This window comes from Protopterus annectens, chromosome 2.part2 (genome assembly GCF_019279795.1).
Source record: "Protopterus annectens isolate FY-2018-M chromosome 2.part2, PAN1.0, whole genome shotgun sequence".
Taxonomy (NCBI): domain Eukaryota; kingdom Metazoa; phylum Chordata; order Ceratodontiformes; family Protopteridae; genus Protopterus; species Protopterus annectens.
The window spans coordinates 1,104,509,316-1,104,527,074 of record NC_056730.1 but is presented as its reverse complement, the minus strand read 5'-3'; the positions used below and the strand labels follow the sequence as shown (position 1 = coordinate 1,104,527,074).

Sequence of the window (17,759 nt, the reverse complement as noted above, 5' to 3'; positions counted from 1 at the left end):
ACACTGTGCTCCACAACTGATGGGTCCTGATCCTACACAGTCCATTCCATCTGGACAGCAATTTCATACTAACCTTGAGTCAGTTGCCATTCAGGACTCCCCCTCTGAGTCCTCCCAGGAGCTTCACCCCACAGAGGCCCCTCAGAAACATACATGTAAGATGAGACATGTTGACTCCCCCAGGAGTCCTTGACTGAAGAGACAGCTTTTGATAAGATAAGGGATCTGACAGATCACCCCTTGAGGATGTCTCATTTGGGGAGATCCACAAGTTACTGAGACAGAAAGGAGGTTGGTCTTCTGAAGCACCTTCCCAGGAGTAGTCCATGTTTTTTGAAGCTTTTGGTTCAGGGTCAGCTACTTCATGGGTGGCTCTCCTGGTGGATGAGATGCTGCATTTAATCTTTTGCCAGCCATGGAAGGAAGTGGACATTATTGAACTAATCCCCAGGAAACTGGATAAATGCCATGTGGTCCCCAAAGACCGCTCTGATTGGACCAAAGGCCTGGCAGTAGATCCCATGGAAGTAGTGGCAGACACTAAGGAGGAGCTCACAGGAGAAAGCTGTTCTGTCTCTCTGTCCCCCAACAGAAAATCCCGGGCTTTGGACAAATTTGGGAAGCATGTTTATGCTTCAGCTACCTTTGCACTAAGATTCCTGAACTATTTGGCAGATGTGACTAGGTTTCAAAGAGATGTGACAAAGGAACTTTTCAAGTCTCTTTCTGGGTCCATGTCTGTAGAAAATAGAAAAACAATGGATCATCAGTTGGCCGCACATCAATCCCTGTCAAACACCTCCATGTATTTCATATCCAATGCAGTGAAAAGTGTTTTGACAGAGGACCTGCAGGAGCAGGCATTACAATAAAGAGGCATGCCTGGATACACGTGTGATTTTGTGGAGCTTATTTAGGCATCTTTTATCAAGGTTGCATTTGATGGGTCCACCCTGATCGGTCCCAAGGTCAAAGACGCATACACTTCAGGAGTGAACAGGATGGGAAAACTATTTTGCCTTAAGCATACAGTTCTCTACATCCCAAAGAACCTTATCTAGAAATCAGAAGGGGGTAAGAAACTGTAGTTTAAGAAATTTCAGGGTTTTTTCCAGGATTCCTCCAGAGATAGATCCCCCTTGAGGTAGAGGGAGTTATTCTTGGCAGACATCACCCTTGTGAAACTTCTCAACATACCACCCTTTCAAAGAAAAGCAGCAGCATTAGAAATAAAAAAGCTGCTAGACAAGTGAGTCATCCAAAATGTCCCATCAGATCAGCAATGGTTTGGAACTTATTCTGTATTCTTAGTGCCAAAAAAGAGCAGGAACCTAAAGTCACTTATGGTCCTCTGCCACTTGAACCAGTTCATCAAACTCAAACACACAAAGTTCCAAATGGTCACTGTACAGTCTGTCCTCCCTTTACTGAGGAAAGATGTCTGGATGTGCTCTGCAGACCTTCAGGATGCATACTATCTCATCAAAATGGACAGACACTCCAGGAAGTTACTTCATTTCTGGCTGGGAGTCAGTCTTTTCCAGGTCAGAGCATTGTCCTTTGGTCTTACTACAGCCCCTTGGGTGTTCACTAAATGCATGGCAGTGGTTGCAGTTCTTCTCTGGCTGCATGGGTTGTGGGCGTTCCCATATCATGACAACTGTCTCCTTACTGCTTCTACCAGGCCTCTGCTAATCTGGGTAATAAACCACTTGCTTCAGCTTTGCTCCAACCTGGGAATTACAGTCAACGAAGAAAAATCTTAGTTTTTCCAAGTACAAGCTCTGGAGTTCATAGGAGCTCATTTGACTACAACCATTCAAATTGCAAGATTACTGGAGAACAGGCTATTGTCCCTATGAAGTCAGACTCAGCAGCTCCTCTCCTGTCAGACACCACCCGTCAGACTAGTTCTTCAACTTCTAGGACCAATGGTAGCCTCCATTACTTTGGTCCCCTTGGCAAGATATTATACCAGTCCAGTGGTCCATCAGATCCCAGCCCATGACTTTTCCAATATGGTTAACAATCTGCAGAAATCATGTAAATTGGTGTATTCAATCTCCAAAAGTGTTCTGGGGCCACAATGACAATGGATGCTTCCCAACCGGGGGGGGGGCATTACTTAGGAAAAATGGTGCAAGACATGTGGTCCCCATCAGAGGATAATCTTCATATCAGTGTCTTAGAGATGAGGCAGTCTTCCTTACGTTGCAGACCTTTCAGGATGCCCTTCCTCTAGGGGTGATTTCTGTCCAGTCCAACAACGTCTTTAGTTTAGTCTGATACATCAATAAACTTGGGGGAAAGTGCTCTTGTCTGTTGTGTCAAGAAGCAATGAAAGTATATCTTTCAACCTTTTTTTGATGGAAACTCACATTCCAGGGAAGATCAACATTTTAGCGGACAGGTTGAGCAGATCTGTTGTATATCATGAGTGGTCTGTCAACCCAAATCTTTCGTTGATGGGGCCAAACATACTGCAATCTTTTTTGTTTTTACCATCAATTCCAAATGAAGCCAGTTCTTTGCTTTGATTCCCCTAGAAATGCTCTGATCCATGATTGGCCTTCTGGTCTCCCATATGCTTCTCTACCAACTCCCCCACCCTGAAATTTCTACAGAAAGCATTACAATAGAAGATAAAGGTCATCCTCATTGCACCTTTTTGGACTCAACAGGTGTGTTTTCCCTACGTCTGGCCTCATCTGGTACATCCTCCTTGGCTGCTGGATCCAAATCTAGAACTACTGTCTCACCCATCCTAAATGTCTTATCTGGATATTCCAGCCCAAAAGCTAACTGCATGGTTTCTCTACTTCCAGTGATTGTTAGTCAGTCCAGGCTTTCATTCCAAGTGGTCCACATTTTTACTTCCACCCACTAGGACAGTTTACAAAAATAAATGGAAAAGATTTTTCATTTTGGCTTCGCAGATAAATCTAGATCCTTTTTCTGCTCCTATATCAGCAGTGTTAGAATTCCTTGTCTCCATTTTCCATAACAGAGCTAATTATTCTACTGTCCAGGTTCAGTTAATGGCCTTCTCAGATTTCCACATGGGAGAAAAATTCACACTTACTTATCCCCACTCAAATTATGCCAAGCCTTCCTCAGAGATATCTTTCTTATTAGCCCACCACTTAAGGATCCTATTTCTTCTTGGGACTTGACCGTCTTACTACAAGTCTTGACCCAATTTTTTTTGAACCTCCTACTAATGTGGACCTAAAGTTTCTGATTTGGAAAACACTTTTCCTGGTAGTGATTACTTCAGCCAGAAGGGTGCCAGAACTCTAAACTCTTATCTTGCCAACTTCCTTATATTATTTTCCACAAGGTCAGGGTTACATCATGCACCAGTCGGCCTTTTTTGACTAAAGAAGCTTTGCAGATTTCACTTAGAGTATTAATCTTCTAGTCTTCTTTCCAAATTTTTCAAATAAAGGAGAACACATGCTCTATTTGTTGGATGTACATAGACAATTACGCTTCTACCTTCATCAAACTAAACCTTTTAGGAAATCAGATCAATTGTTTGTTTCGTGTTCTAAGACCAAGGTGTGTCAAAGGTTACCTTAGCTAGATGATTGGCTGTATCTCCTATACTTATAAGCAAAAAGGTTAGACTCCACCAAAAGCACACTCAGCAAGATCTGTCTCCACTTCTTCAGCTTTCTTTTCTAGGGCTTTGATTGATGACATTTGTGCTTCTGCCACCTGATTTAAAGTTCATACCTTCACTTTCCATTACAAATTGAATTTGCTTTCCAGATGTAGGGCGGCTTTCAGTTCTGCTATCCTCTGGAACATCCTTCCATGAAACCAGCCGTGGAACTAAGTAGCCAGGGAGACTCTTCCATCAGATTAGGAATGGATGGATGGAAAAAAACATCAGATATGAAAGTTAGGTACTTAACAGACAACACAGACTATCATTATGTTTCCACCTCATGGAAAGTCTTTCTTCCTTTGGCTTCTTGTATGGCTGAATAGGCTACCATTGGTACAGCATTGCATACTGTTGCAGCTGCAGTGCATATATTACCTTTGCTCTGTCATGTAGCTGTTTAGTAATACATCCTTATAGTTTAGGTAATGTTTTATATAGGATTTGGGGGCAAACCCGATCTGGGGTAACCTTGGGGACAAGAGGGGATTATGGGTAAGAGGAGGAGTCTGAGCAATGGCTCCTAAAACTAGGATGCGAGGTCAGATCAGATATCCATCAACTGAGGAAGGATGGGAAGAGACGACACAAATCTATTGTTATATTAAGTACATACGTTTTGTTTTCTGGCTTTGGTATGCCAGCTGAACATCAGGTTACCTCAGCGAGAAAACCCAATGTAATACTGCATCAACGATCAGTTGGGCATCTGCTGTTATACTAAGTTGTTACATAACTGTACTTTATATAGAAATGTTTATTTTCCCAAAAAAATGAAAATTTCAAAGAAAACAACTGAAGGTGGTGCATTATGATGTCACAGAATTAATATGTTGTATGCATTTTGTTAAAACTATTCTTGTGTTTGAAATATTATTGTCTTATTGGATGTGAGCTTTGCTTCAAAGAAACATTCTACTCTCCAGCATTAGTATTCTGCAGTGTTCTGAATCTGAATACAGTGTTATGCCACACACTGTGAGATGCCTGACTTCATTTATCATGAAGTGTGTGATGTGGAAGGTGTTGCAGCAAGAACAGAGTTATGTTGCTTTGTGTTGGAACTATCGCCTCTTCATTTATGGAAAGAAACACACACCAACTTGCAGAGTGAGACTTGCATTATGGTGATTAAAGTCATTTGCTCATAAATTATCTAATTACCAAATAATAAGATTGTCTTGATATGTTTTGTTGTCTGTTTTAAATTGGGTATTTAGCTGTTGAACGATCACTGAGCACAGCCTGAGATTTGCTTGTGATATGAGGCTTAAATTAACATTTCCTCCTTGTTTTTCCCCCCTCTTCTTAGGGTACACCTAGACTTGGAAGGAAGACATCTCCCAGTCCAACTCGTAGAAGCATGTTTGACTAGTGATGAAAAATTAACATTATTGTGTATGATACCAATTCCAAAGCTGCTATTTTTCCTTTTAATAAAGACCGATATTGAATGTAAAAGAACTATAAAACTGTGCCTGAGCTCACCAGCAAACTTTAGCAATAATATTAACAGAAAAACCTTATTAAACCGGAAGACTGCTCAACAAATACTCACACTTTGATGACTTCGACCTGCTGCCTTGTCTTTCCTCCATGTTCTATAAAACACTTGAGACTTGTCTTTGCTGTAATTTACCATGTGTACTGTATAATATGTAATATATTTAGTTTTCCCAGGACAAAGCAGCTTTTACTATCACATATTCTCATATACATACTAATATTTACTAAATACTGCTTTATTGATTAACTAAATTCTCTCATTCCAGCCACACCCAGGGAATGATACCTTTATAATGTGTTTTTATCTGCTGCAGTGACCTGGGTCCAATAGTGTAATAGATGTTTAAAAAGTATGATGAGAGACTGCCTTTTAGGTCTGACCTTTTGGCATAAGTCTCAGACTTGGATATATTGTATAACTTTTATGTATTAAAAATCATTTGTATCTATATAAATTTTAAATCATGCAGTATTTGAAAACTATATTTTATATGCCCATGAAAGTAATTAAACTGAACATGAAGAATTACATATCAAACATTTTATTCTTTTTAATTCATATAAATATATAGTATGTATTATTGTTTATTTTCTCATGTGTTACAAAGTCAGAAATAGTAGTTGTATATTCATTCATTTTATTCTGGATATAAAACAAACATTTTTTTCCATTCATATTTAAGGAGTTCTCTTGTATTGTCACTTTTATGTTAGTCATGTATGTATTTAAATGTTTGAAGTGCCTCAGAATCTTGCCATATTTTGAAAAATAAAATGTCAGTATGGTAACAACTTTTGTATATCTTTCTTTTATAACTGATCTTTCTTTTATAACTGTGAGATGACTGAATTCCATCTTTTTCCCTAAAAAGGAAATCCTTTCCCATCTACTTAAGTTTACAAAATCCATCTGTACTTAGGAAAGTATCTTGTAGGCAAGAATTGTTTTGCATGGTTTTATGGCTAGAAAAAGAAAATCCCTTCCAGTGATGATGAATCTGTAGGGGCAAAAATGCTAACCATTGAGTTTTCTAAGCTGCCGATATAAGTACCATATTTATAAATTACTAAATTAGTAAGATCCACTGCAAAGAGTATAGAAAGTCATGTAAGCAGTTTCCAGTTACTTTGTATCAAGGGATGGAAATCCTCATGTGATTGCATTTAAAAAACAAAGATTGTCCATAAAAAGCCAGCTTTGGCTGTCAGCCCAAAAACTTAAGTAAGCTGGATTTTAAAACCGGTGTTTTTCCCCACATTAAAGATATCAACTCTTTGCTCAGGTATCCTCTCGTAAAGTGTAAGTACTTGGGTCTACTTCATAACATTGAAATTTCATAACGTTGAATTTCATAACATTGAGATCAAAACACTGAAAACCCAAAACATTGAAAATTCAGAACATTGTAAGTATGCTTCATAACATTGAAAACTACATTGTCATATGTAAATAATACCCTGTCCACCTGTAGCAACACCTAACTAACAAACATACTTTCTACTATGTTTCTGCAGGGGGGCTTCCCCCCATGTGAGCCCCCCCCCCCGTAAATTAAATATTACCAACTCCAAGATCACACTACAGCAGAAGAAAGTTACTTTTTTCCGCTGTGGTGTGATCTTGGAGTTGGTATATTTAATTTACAGGAGGTGTGGGAGGCAGAGCCCCCCACATGGGGGGTGCAGGGATGCTATCCCTCCTGCAGAAACGTAGTAAAAAGTGTGTTTGTTAGTTAGATGGTGTTGTAGGTGAAGGGGATCTTATTTACTTGTGTAATATAGTTTTCAGTGTTATGAAGCACACTTTCAGTGTTCTGAGTTTTCAATGTTTTGGGTTTTCAGTGTTTTGAATTTTCAATGTTTTGGTCTCAGTGTTATGAAATTCAACATTATGAAATTTCAATGTTATGAAGTAGACCCATATACTTAGGTTTACCCAGCTGTATCATAGGCAGGGTTGCCAGACATCCCTATTTGAGTGAGACTGTCCCAGAATCAGCAGCCCAATCCCGAATCTCACAATGCCGGTTAGAATCCTGGTGAAACAGTCTCTGCTTTGCAATTTATGATTGGCCCATATGCTAGTATACGAGCCAATCATAAATCGCATAGCGGAGCAACTTCTGTTCAATGAAGAACAGCGAGCTGTTCCGCATTGAACAGAAGAGGCTGTGCTGTGAGAATTATTGATTGGCTCATATACCAGCATACGAGCTAATCAATAATCACAAAGCGGAGCCACTTCTGCTTAATGTGGAACTGCCCGCTGTTCCACACAAATGAAAGACCTTTTTTTTTTTCACGTAGTGTGAAAGACCTTTTTTTTTTTTTTTTTTTTTTTTAACCCTAACTGACCCTTCAGAAATCTGGCAACCCTGACCATATGGCACAAAAGTAATTCCTCCCTAAAAGATAGACTGTCGAGTCTTCTGTGGGCACTGGTAAGGTTTGTCAAGCAGTGGGCCTACAGTCATAACTGAAGAATGGTACTTCTCTTTCCTAACCTTGTTTGGCCCCTTTGTTTGGTGACTACTCCCTCTCCGTATTATTCCATCTGATGTTGTTAATCTTCATTTCATTTATCACTGATGGGTTCGATTCCAAGCCCTCGGAACAGAGTTGGCCTTATACCAAATCTCGTGCCAGCCAAAAACTCTCAAGCTAAGACTTTACCCATATTCCTCTTCTCCCCGTTACCCCAGATCTCGTTTGCCGATTTGCCATAAAGCCACTTTCAAGCCATCACTCAGCTAAGTCCCTGATATTTTTGGAATTTTTGGATATTTTGACATTGCTGATATCTTTAAAATAGTTTAATATGTTCTTGGATAGTGTGTTACTTCCTTAACAGCTTGAGGCTCCACTCCTGGGAGTGGGCTCAACAGAGCAGGGTGTGACCCCGGTTCCGAGGTTGTCTTTCTCAGTTCTGGGCTCCCATCCCTCTTTGGGCGGCCCTGCTTTCCAGGTGATGGAGAGGGCTCTTGCCTCTGTGAGCAAGCCTTCAGCGTCAGAACAACCATGACCATGATGGTTTCAGTGACTCCTCCTTAATTTCTCATTGCCTGAGCAAAAGCTTTTTGAAAGGAATCTTATCATTCAAGACCTCCAGTTAAGCAGCCCACAGAACCCTGGAGTCTCACTCTTGTCTTGCAGTCTTTGACACTGTCCCCATTCGAGCCAGCAGCCATATGTGAAATTGTTTCTATCCTGGAAATCCCTCTTTATGGTGGCTATTACTTCGTCCAGACACATTTCCAAGCTTTTTGTACCAAGTGTCCTTATTTGATTTTTCATAAGGACAGAGCATCACTACGGACCAATCCCTCCTTCCTGCCCAAAGTAATTTCCGAGCTTTCCATTAATCAAACAATTGATTTGTGTGTGTTTTTCCTAATTTTTCCAACAAGGGAGAATATTGTTTACATTTATTGGATATTCACAGACAATTGAGGTTTTATCTAGACAGAACAAAAACTATCAGGAGATCAGACCAATTATTTCCTTTTCTGGTCCAAAAATGGGAAAGTCAGTCTCTAAAGTGACTCTATCCAAATGGCTCAGAGACTGTATAACTCATTTATAATCTAGAAAAGAAATATATCCTGCCAAACATCAAGGCTCATTCCACTAGATCAATGGCAACGTCCATTGCTTTTCACTCCAGAGCTTCCATGGACATCTGTGCAGCAGCTACATGGGCTTCCCCCCATACCTTTATCAGTCATTACAAGCTGGATCTGGTCTCTAGGGGAAGGGCGTCCTTTGGTTTAGTGGTGCTCAGGAATGTTCTTCCTTAGGGCCACCCATGGATAAGAAGTAACTGGGGACTCTGTCCCATCAGTGATGAATGGAATGAAGATTAACAACATCAGATAAAGAAGTTATGTCTTACCATAATGTTCCATCTGTGTTGTTGATCTTCATCCATTCATCACATTCCACCCTCCTAGAGGCTCCTGAGGGATATTTGGGTCCATTTCCTGGACTAAGGTTTTTACTCGGAGATAGCCTCTGCATTACTTGTTAGGGCAAACTAAATCTGAGGTAACAGGGAGAAGGGGATTAGGGGTAAAGTCTTAGCTCGAGAGTTTTTGGCTGGCGCAACTTTGGTATAAGGCCAACTCAGTTCCGAGGGCTCGGAACCGAACCCATCAGTGATGAATGGATGAAGATCAACAACACATATGGAACATTATGGTAAGACATAACTTCTTTTTTTCTCATCTCTGACCTTCTCAAGGTGTCTGCCCCCTTGTTTCATTATGTCTGTGTTTCTAGTAAAACAGAAAGCATGGTCTTTGAGTATCAGTTTTAGAGGGCTGTTTAACCTGTGTCTGTAAAAGTAATGGTGTAGTCTAGTATGCAGGCATCTCTGGTTATCCGTGCCAAAACTTACTCATTGTTCTTTCCTTCTTGCAGTCTTTATAAGTACAGGAGATACAGTTGCATGTGGCCAGTACCTATAGCTTATCTACATCTCATGTCATGTCTCTGCCCTGTTTCTTATCTAGCCTGACAATGTGCACAGGACAAATGAAGTCTACCAAAGCCAAATTTGAGTTAAAAATACTCTCCCAAGCCGTGCACAACCATAATGCCTTCTTTAGTTATGTCCTCAACGAAAACAACAGTACACAGCAATGTGCAGAGCTATTGTAAATGGAGCCCCCTACACTGAAGTAGAAGATGTAGCAAATCTATTGGCCAACAAATTCAGATCCACTTCTATCCCCCTCTCTCTCTCCCCAGCCATCCGTCTGGACATATCATTGAACATAACTCCCCCTCCCCCTAGCTCTCACTTGAGAGTGGGTCATTGACTCACTCTCCATGGCCAAGAATACAACATTAATAAGCCCTGATAATATCACTGAATATCCCAGGATGCCTCCTTGCATGAAGCATAGTCCGTCAGGACAACACTGTTTAACTGTAGCCCCCAGATAGGATTTGTGCCGCACAAATGGAGAACAGAAGCAGTCATCCCACTGCACAAGTGTGGGCCATCTGAGGACCTTTGAAACTACAGACCCATAAGCCTGACTAGTCTTGTATGCAAAGGCATGGAAATGATTAACAATAACATAGGAATTCTTCAGACGTTGGATCCAACCAAGTTTGGTTTCGTCAAGGGCAGCTCATGCCTGTTCAACCTGGTAGACATCTTCGAGAAAGTCACCAAAACAACGGGCTAGGGAAAAACGGTGCATATATCCTACCTTGACCTGGCCAAGGCATTTGATACAATACCCCACTTGGGTATTGTGGACAAACTCCTGGAATTGGGTATAAATCCCTATGTCACCCAAAGAATAGCCGGGTGACTGTCGGGACCCAAGAAGTTAGGATAGGGGAGTCTGCCTCCACAAAGAGGCAAGCCACTAGCAGAGTCCCTCAGGGCTCTGTGCTGGGTCCACCTATTTTGGACATCTACTTCTCTAAAGTCAAGGCCAATGTCAAGAGCCACTGGTTGACAAAGTTTGCTGACTAATGCAAACTAGGTGCAATCATGCAATCCTTCTAAGATACAAATATTCTTCAAGAGGGTCCCAGGAAAGATAAAACCAATAACCATCAACGTATGTGTAAAAATGGGAAGGAGAATGCTAACCCACAAATCCACAACAATCAGTTCAAACAGAATCTTGTTTACTAAGTGTTTTCATCCCCAGGATATCGCAGGACCTCTTCGGAGTAACACTGGATCACTAAATCACACTTTTAAAGTAAAAAAGCCTGCAAAGGTTATGTAATTGCTATCGGGCCATGCTGTTAAAGCTACAACACACTTTAGTTTATAAAAATAAAATGCCAACTTCAAATGCATGTAAAACATGAAAAGCAATGTTAACACCAATGTTAAAAAATGGTATCTGTATTTACAAGTAAATTGTGCCAAATCTTGAATTAATTTCATACCTAAGAAATTCACCATTTATTAAATAAGATCCTATTTATTACCCTTGCAAATAAATATTAAACTAGTCTTAAAATTTTGTGAACTACATGGACTTGGTAAGGACACTACCGTTTAATAGCTTTGTGCCTTTAATCTTAAGAAACAGGAAAGAGAAACTGATTAGTTCAACCCGTGGGGACCACTGGCATTGGTTTTATTTGCCACTTGGATTCCCTACATTCAAGTTTTGTTTTCCAAGGTCCCTCTCTAGAATCAGCCTCCATTACATCAATAACAAAAAAAGGAGGAATGTCTCTTGTTACTGTGAATGTGCTTCTACAAACCATTCCTTGTATCCTGCTGCTTTGTTTCCCTAAGATGCGTGTACATTCTGTCCTTCAGACCCCTCTCTGTTTTCCCAATATAAAAAAAAAAAGGGGCACTGTGAACAAAGGGCAATATACACAACCCTTTCAGTCTTACAATTGCATGTCTTAGGACGCAGAATTCTCCCATACCCTTTAACTACTTAGTATACCCCTTCCCGAATGTAGGGACAGTAAGAACATGTACCACATTTCGCCATGATTTGGGATCTTGATCTACTTGTAGTAACAATTTTCTCCCTCTCCAGGTAATTTCTGTTATAGTCTCTCCTAAAAGTCACAATGGGCCCTTCTCCCAGTTTTCCCATTTTTAAACCACCCAGTTTCAAAATTTTCCACTTGTTTCTCAAAATCTCCTGGGTGCTTCTAGCCTTCTTGTTAAAAGTAGTAGTAAATCATTTATTGGAATTGGTGTCTTTGACTGTACTTCTCAACTCAACATCTTTATTATTGCTTAATAGTTTATAAAAATGGTCAAACCTTTTTTGTCTGACCTCTTGAAATATTTTTTCTAAAAATTTAGAGGTATATCCTTTAACACCATGACCTTTAATGTTTCCCCTTTGTCAATAAAGGTTTCTGTCTCAGACACCATTTTCGCAAGTCTCGCCAGTTGCCCTTTGACATGGGCTTTCTTTTGGCGTAAAGGATGCCAGCTATCAAAATGGAGCAGATAATTTGAATACATAGGTTTCCTGTAAAGACCGGAGGTAAACCATTTTTTGTCATGTTCAATTTTTAACTCCACATCCAAATAACAGTAGAAAATTTAGTTATTGTGAAATTAAGGAAATGAGTGGTGATGTTACTATAAGTAGAAAAACTCACCTAACTTGGCTTCAGTATCTTTCCAAAATATGACTATGTCATCTAGGAACCACCCATAAAGCCTCCAACAGTTGCCAAAAGGCAAAATATATAATTGTGTTCCCAAAAAGCTAAGACAGCGTTCACAAAAATGTGGGCACAAGTGATCCCCATTGTAAAAACTTTGACCTGTTTGTAAATAGATCGTTTGAACCAAATGTAATTGTTCAAGACCATTTCCATAAGGATGGGCAAAACATTAGTCTATTGTTTAAACTAGTGTTTCTTGCTTAGATATGGTGTAAACTAATCAAGTTCCAAATCATGGGGTATAATCAAGAACAGGTCCTTAATATCAGTAGTTATCAATATTAAAGTTCTCTACAAATGTATGTTTTTGAATTTTACTAAGAAAATCCTGAGTGCCTAAAATGTTTGTTTTTTTTTTAATTTCATATTAATAAACAGCAATCCAATGGATTTTGGAAAATCTGACAACTGTAGAGCGTAATGGAGGGTCCACCAAATTTTTGTGCAGTTTGGGGATCCCGAAAACTGAGGGTATCTGCAGGAAGTTCTTCTTAATATAATTTAATTTCTCTACAGTAAGGAATTCATCCAGTAATAAATCATACATAGCCCTATCAATTTTAGAATAAGAAATGTTAAGCTCATTCCTGGAACTCTATTCATATTGGTCTGTAAAAAACGTAGCTTCCATCCTTTTGGTATAATCAATGTAATCCATCACAACCATGCCCCCTCTTTTGTCAGATTTCATACATCTAATGGAATGGTTGCAACTGATTTCTTCAAGAAGGACTATTTCAGACAAATAAATGGTGTCAGAGTGTGAACCTCAGTGCCAAGAAATGCATAATAGTATTCTTTGGGAAGTCTGCTACCCCTGCAAACTGCCTCACTGATAATACACCCCCAAGAGTAGATCCAGTAGCCAGGGATTTGGGGGATGCATGTAGACTGGTAACTTTGCCTTTGATCATCATGTGCCTGTGATAGTAAGGAAAATTATTCTATGTTGCACAACAGCATCTAGGTCTAAGAAAGTTATTTTCCACTATTTTTGGCCCCCATCAGACCAGTAATTGAGAACAACACTCCCTTCAGTTTGTTCCTGACCAGGAACGTGCAAGAACTGGAATTCTACAGAAGCTCCTCACAAAAAGGATACAGGACATAAATAACATGTCTTACACATATCACTTCAAAGCCCTATCCTTGTAATTGGTTTCCTACAGACTTTTGAGGGGTGATCTATGCCTCACATATAAGGCATCCTCAGATTCCGCTGTGATGTACCTTCTCCATGTCTGCAAAACTAATAGCATCAGAAATACATTATATAAGGACTTAAACCTTGCTTGTGACATAAATGGGACATCTTGGTGGGACTTGTATGTGTCTCAGAATATGGCCCTTCTCTGGAACAGGTTTCCCATCCTTATGAAGCAGAGATGTCCTCCTATTCCCATGTTGCAGTCTTCTTATATGTTCATAGGTGTGTTTACTAGGCTAACGACCACAAGGGCCTTTTTAAGCCTAGCCATGTATCCCAACTCTCTGACAAGTTCTGATACATTTGATAAGTGTAAGCATGGGCCTGGGAGATGAACTATCTACAGGTTACCTGTTTGCAGAAGAGACATAGGTGCTAAACCAGGGAAGAATTTCTGGTTTCCCATCCAATTCTCCAAGTTGCACTTGAATTGGATTAGGGAGGAACTCTGCTTCACATGGATGCAGACCTGTTCTATAGATGGGGTAGTCTCTGAGATACATACCTATCTCTCCAGCAGGTCTTATTTATAACACAGGCAAGGTTTAAGTCTTTAGAATGGGTAATTCTGATACTGTTTGTTTTGTGGATATGCAGGAGGTTCATCAGAGTGGGGTCTGATAATGCCCTGTATGCCAGGCATAGATCTCCCCTCAAAAGCCTGTAGGAGACAGGATACAGGGATAGGGCCTTGAGGCGGTCTGCATAGGACATATCACTTATGCCCTGTATTCTTTTAGTGCGGAAACCTCTGTGGATGTTCAATTGTTGGATGTGCCTAGCTAGGTACATACCAAAGGGGGCATTGTACTCAATGTTAGGTCCTGAATGCTGAATATAGTGGAACAATGAATTCTGTAGACTTAGATGCCTTACCTTTGTTTATAAGTTGCATAATTTAGAATGATTTCCTCACCACTGTAGACATGTGATGATCAAAGGCTAGATTACTATCTGTGTGTGTCCCTATGTCCGTGACTACTGGGTCAACTCTAAGGGGTGTATTGTCAATATGGTAGTTACCAGGGATGGATGACTTCCCAAAGGATACTATTATGCATTTCTTGGCATTTAGGTTTAGTCCATGACTCTGACACCAGTTGTTTGTCTGTGTCACCCCCTCCTGGAGAACATTTGTGTCAATGTGAGATTCAATGACAGCTTCTAATTTGCAATCATCTGCAAATTTAGTCAGCCAGAGACCACTGACATTGACCTTGACTTCAGAGAAGTAAATGCTAAAAAGGAGCTGTCCAAGGACTAATCCCTGAGGGACTCCACTTGTGACTGGCCTCTTTGTAGAGGTGGATTCCCCATTTCTAACTTCCTGGGTCCTGTCTGTGAGCCAGTTGGCTATCCACCGGGTGAAATACAGGTTTGTAACTAACCTCTTGAGTTTGTCAACAATGCCCGAGTGGGGTATTGTGTCAAATGCCTTGGCCAGGTCAAGGTAGGCAGTGTGAACAATTTTGCCCTCATCTATTGCTTTGGTGACCTTTTCAGAGAAGTCCACCATATTGAGTAGGCATGATCTGCCCTTGACAAAACCAAACTGGGTTGGTTCCAGTATCTGGAGGTTTACTATATCTCTACTGATCATCTCCATGATAATTCTTTCCATGGCTTTACATATAAATAAGACTTAAGGGTATCTAGTTTCCATGGTCTGTAGATGGCCCGCCTTTGTACAGAGGGATGACTGTTGCCTTTCTCCATTCATGAGGTACAAAGCCTGTTTGGAGGCTACAGTTAAATAGTAATTCCAGAGCCCCTGATAGATCATGTTTCATGCAATTTAGAAGGCATCCTGGGATGTTGTCTGGGCCCATTGATGCAGTGTTCTTGTTCTTAGAGAAAGCATTAAGGACCTGTTCCCTAGTGATAGTGTGTGTGGGGGGGTTATATGTGATTATATTTCCTGTGGGAAGGTTGGGGGGGGGTAAAGCTGGAGCTGAATTTATCAGCCAGGAGGTTTGCTATGTCTTCTGGCTCAGTATTCTGTGAGATTCTCTGCCTCAGGAGACCCGAACGTCTGCTCCTATACAAAAGCTTCAGCCTGGTTGCTGTTGGTGCATGTAACATCACACATAGGGCCATAAACCAGGGACCATAAATGTGACATATGTACGCACAGACCTCAGAACTTTTCTGCTGCAATCAAATGTCAGTTCAATTCCATCGCTCCTCTACCTTCAAGACGTCTAAAGCCAAGTACCCCGGTGGGGAATTCTAAAATCGTATTTATCGCTTGAGCTTGGCTTGCTTATTCTTAGCCGATGTCTGCTAAGAAGGATGAATGCCGATGTGGACATCAAATAACTCATAAGGACTCCCATGACCATTGTGTATTCTGCTTAGGCCAGGAACATAACCATCTGCAGTTCTCCATGTCTCTGCTACAAGGGTTGGGGTTCACACTCAACCTCGCCAAATTATCCCTTTCACCAGAGTAGGACAAAATCTTATGGGATGCAAGATTTGGAAAGACCTGATGAAGGCCTTCCTTCCTCAGGAAAAAGTGGCTTCCCTAATCAGCCACTTCCAGGACCTTCTCCAGGCCTACTGTCAGCCACCCTCTAGACTTCAAGATACCCTTCCTAAAAACAGAGTTAAAATAGTGGACCCAACAAGTATAATTGACCCCAGGGCCTAACCCTCCTACGTTCTACACCAGCTCAACATATGCACACAGATGTCTCAGATTTGGACTGGGGGGCTACCATGAAGGGCCTCAAGGTGCAAGAATGTTTTCAGGCACCCCTCCTTGCAAACACATCAGTGTAAGGGAAATGACTGCAGTTCATTCAGCCCTGAAAGCCTTTCTCCCTGTCTTACAGCCAGATCCCCTGCAAATCTTCTGGGATGAAAAGGTACCATCTTGTGGTACATCAACAAATGGGGGGGGGACCAGGTCCTACCTCCTCTGCAGGCTGGCAATTAGCCTCACAAAGCAACTTATCTCTGCAGGCAGTCTACATCCCATCCCAGAACAACCACCAAGCAGATGTTCTCAGCAGATGTTTATCTCTGCATCACGAGTGGATGTTTCACAGAGAAGTATTTCTAGACATTGTCCACAGGTGGGGCACACCTCAAATAGATTTATTTGCCTCCTCCCAGAACAGACAATTGAGAAAATTTTGTACCAAGGCCCACTCCCCACTAGCCTGGAGAGTGGACGCCTTCACCATCTCAAGGAAGGGACGGTTTCTGTATGCCTTTCCTTTCATTCAAAAGGTCTTCCTGAAAATCAGGAGGGACATGCCAAAAATCTTGCTGGTGACTCCCTATTGGCCAAGGCAGCATTGGTTCCCCCTTCTCCTATCCCTTGCCAAGGGCAATCACCACAAGTTACCCCACAAGGTGGACCTACTCGCACAACAGAAGGGAAGTCTCATCCATCCACACCTGGAGATGCTGTGCCTAACACTCTGGCTGATAAACCTTTAATACCCTTCAGACACTGCTACTCAGAGGCTATGCTTTCTGTCCTGTACGAGACCAGGAAACCTAACACAAGGAGTTCCTACATTTTAAAATGGGAAAGATTCTCCAAATGGTGTCTCCAAAGACATAGGAACCCTTTTCAAGCAGATGTTCTCTAGTCTTAGCTTACGTGTTTGAGCTCATCAAGGCAGGCCTTTCATACTCTTCAGTGAAAGTGCACCTATCAGCTATCTCTGCCTGCTTGCCCTTGGACCCTCCTCTACTCTCCAGATTAGATGTTAAACTGTTCTTGAAAGGGATCTTACACATTAGACCACCTAGGAAGCCTTGGTACGTAAATTATGTCTTGGAAAAACTCACGCTGGCTCCATTTGAGCCAGGCAGATCTGCATCCCTGCAGTTCTGCACATGAAAAATAGTTTTTCTGGTAGCCCTCACCTCAGCTAGAAGGGTATCAGAGTTATAGGCACTCATGGCATGCCTTCCCTACACTGTCTTCCACAAAGACAGGGTGACCCTGCACACCAATCCCCTCCTTCATGCCCAAAGTGGTCAATGAGCTGTCATTAAATCAGTCCATTCATCTACCCACCTTCTTCCCCTCTCCCACCAATGACAGTGAGAGAAATACAACATTCCCTGGATGTTCACAGGCAGGTAAGGTTTTACTTGGACAAAACTAAGACCATTAAGAAATCTAATCAACTTTTTGTACCCTTTCATCCCAGAGCCCTGGGCAAGGGAGTC

General features: G+C 41.2%; 1 protein-coding gene across 3 annotated transcripts in view; it reads left to right on the top strand.

The window, feature by feature from the left end:
• KANK1 (KN motif and ankyrin repeat domains 1) overlaps positions 1-5,851 on the top strand; it is a 1,631,365-nt gene extending 1,625,514 nt beyond the window's left edge. For all 3 annotated transcript variants that reach the window (XM_044064327.1, XM_044064324.1, XM_044064326.1), the window contains one exon: positions 4,983-5,851. In XM_044064327.1, coding sequence (XP_043920262.1) covers positions 4,983-5,045 — 63 coding nt within the window. In that variant the 3' untranslated portion in view covers positions 5,046-5,851. The remainder of the gene's footprint in view (positions 1-4,982) is intronic.
• Positions 5,852-17,759: the final 11,908 nt, after the last annotated feature.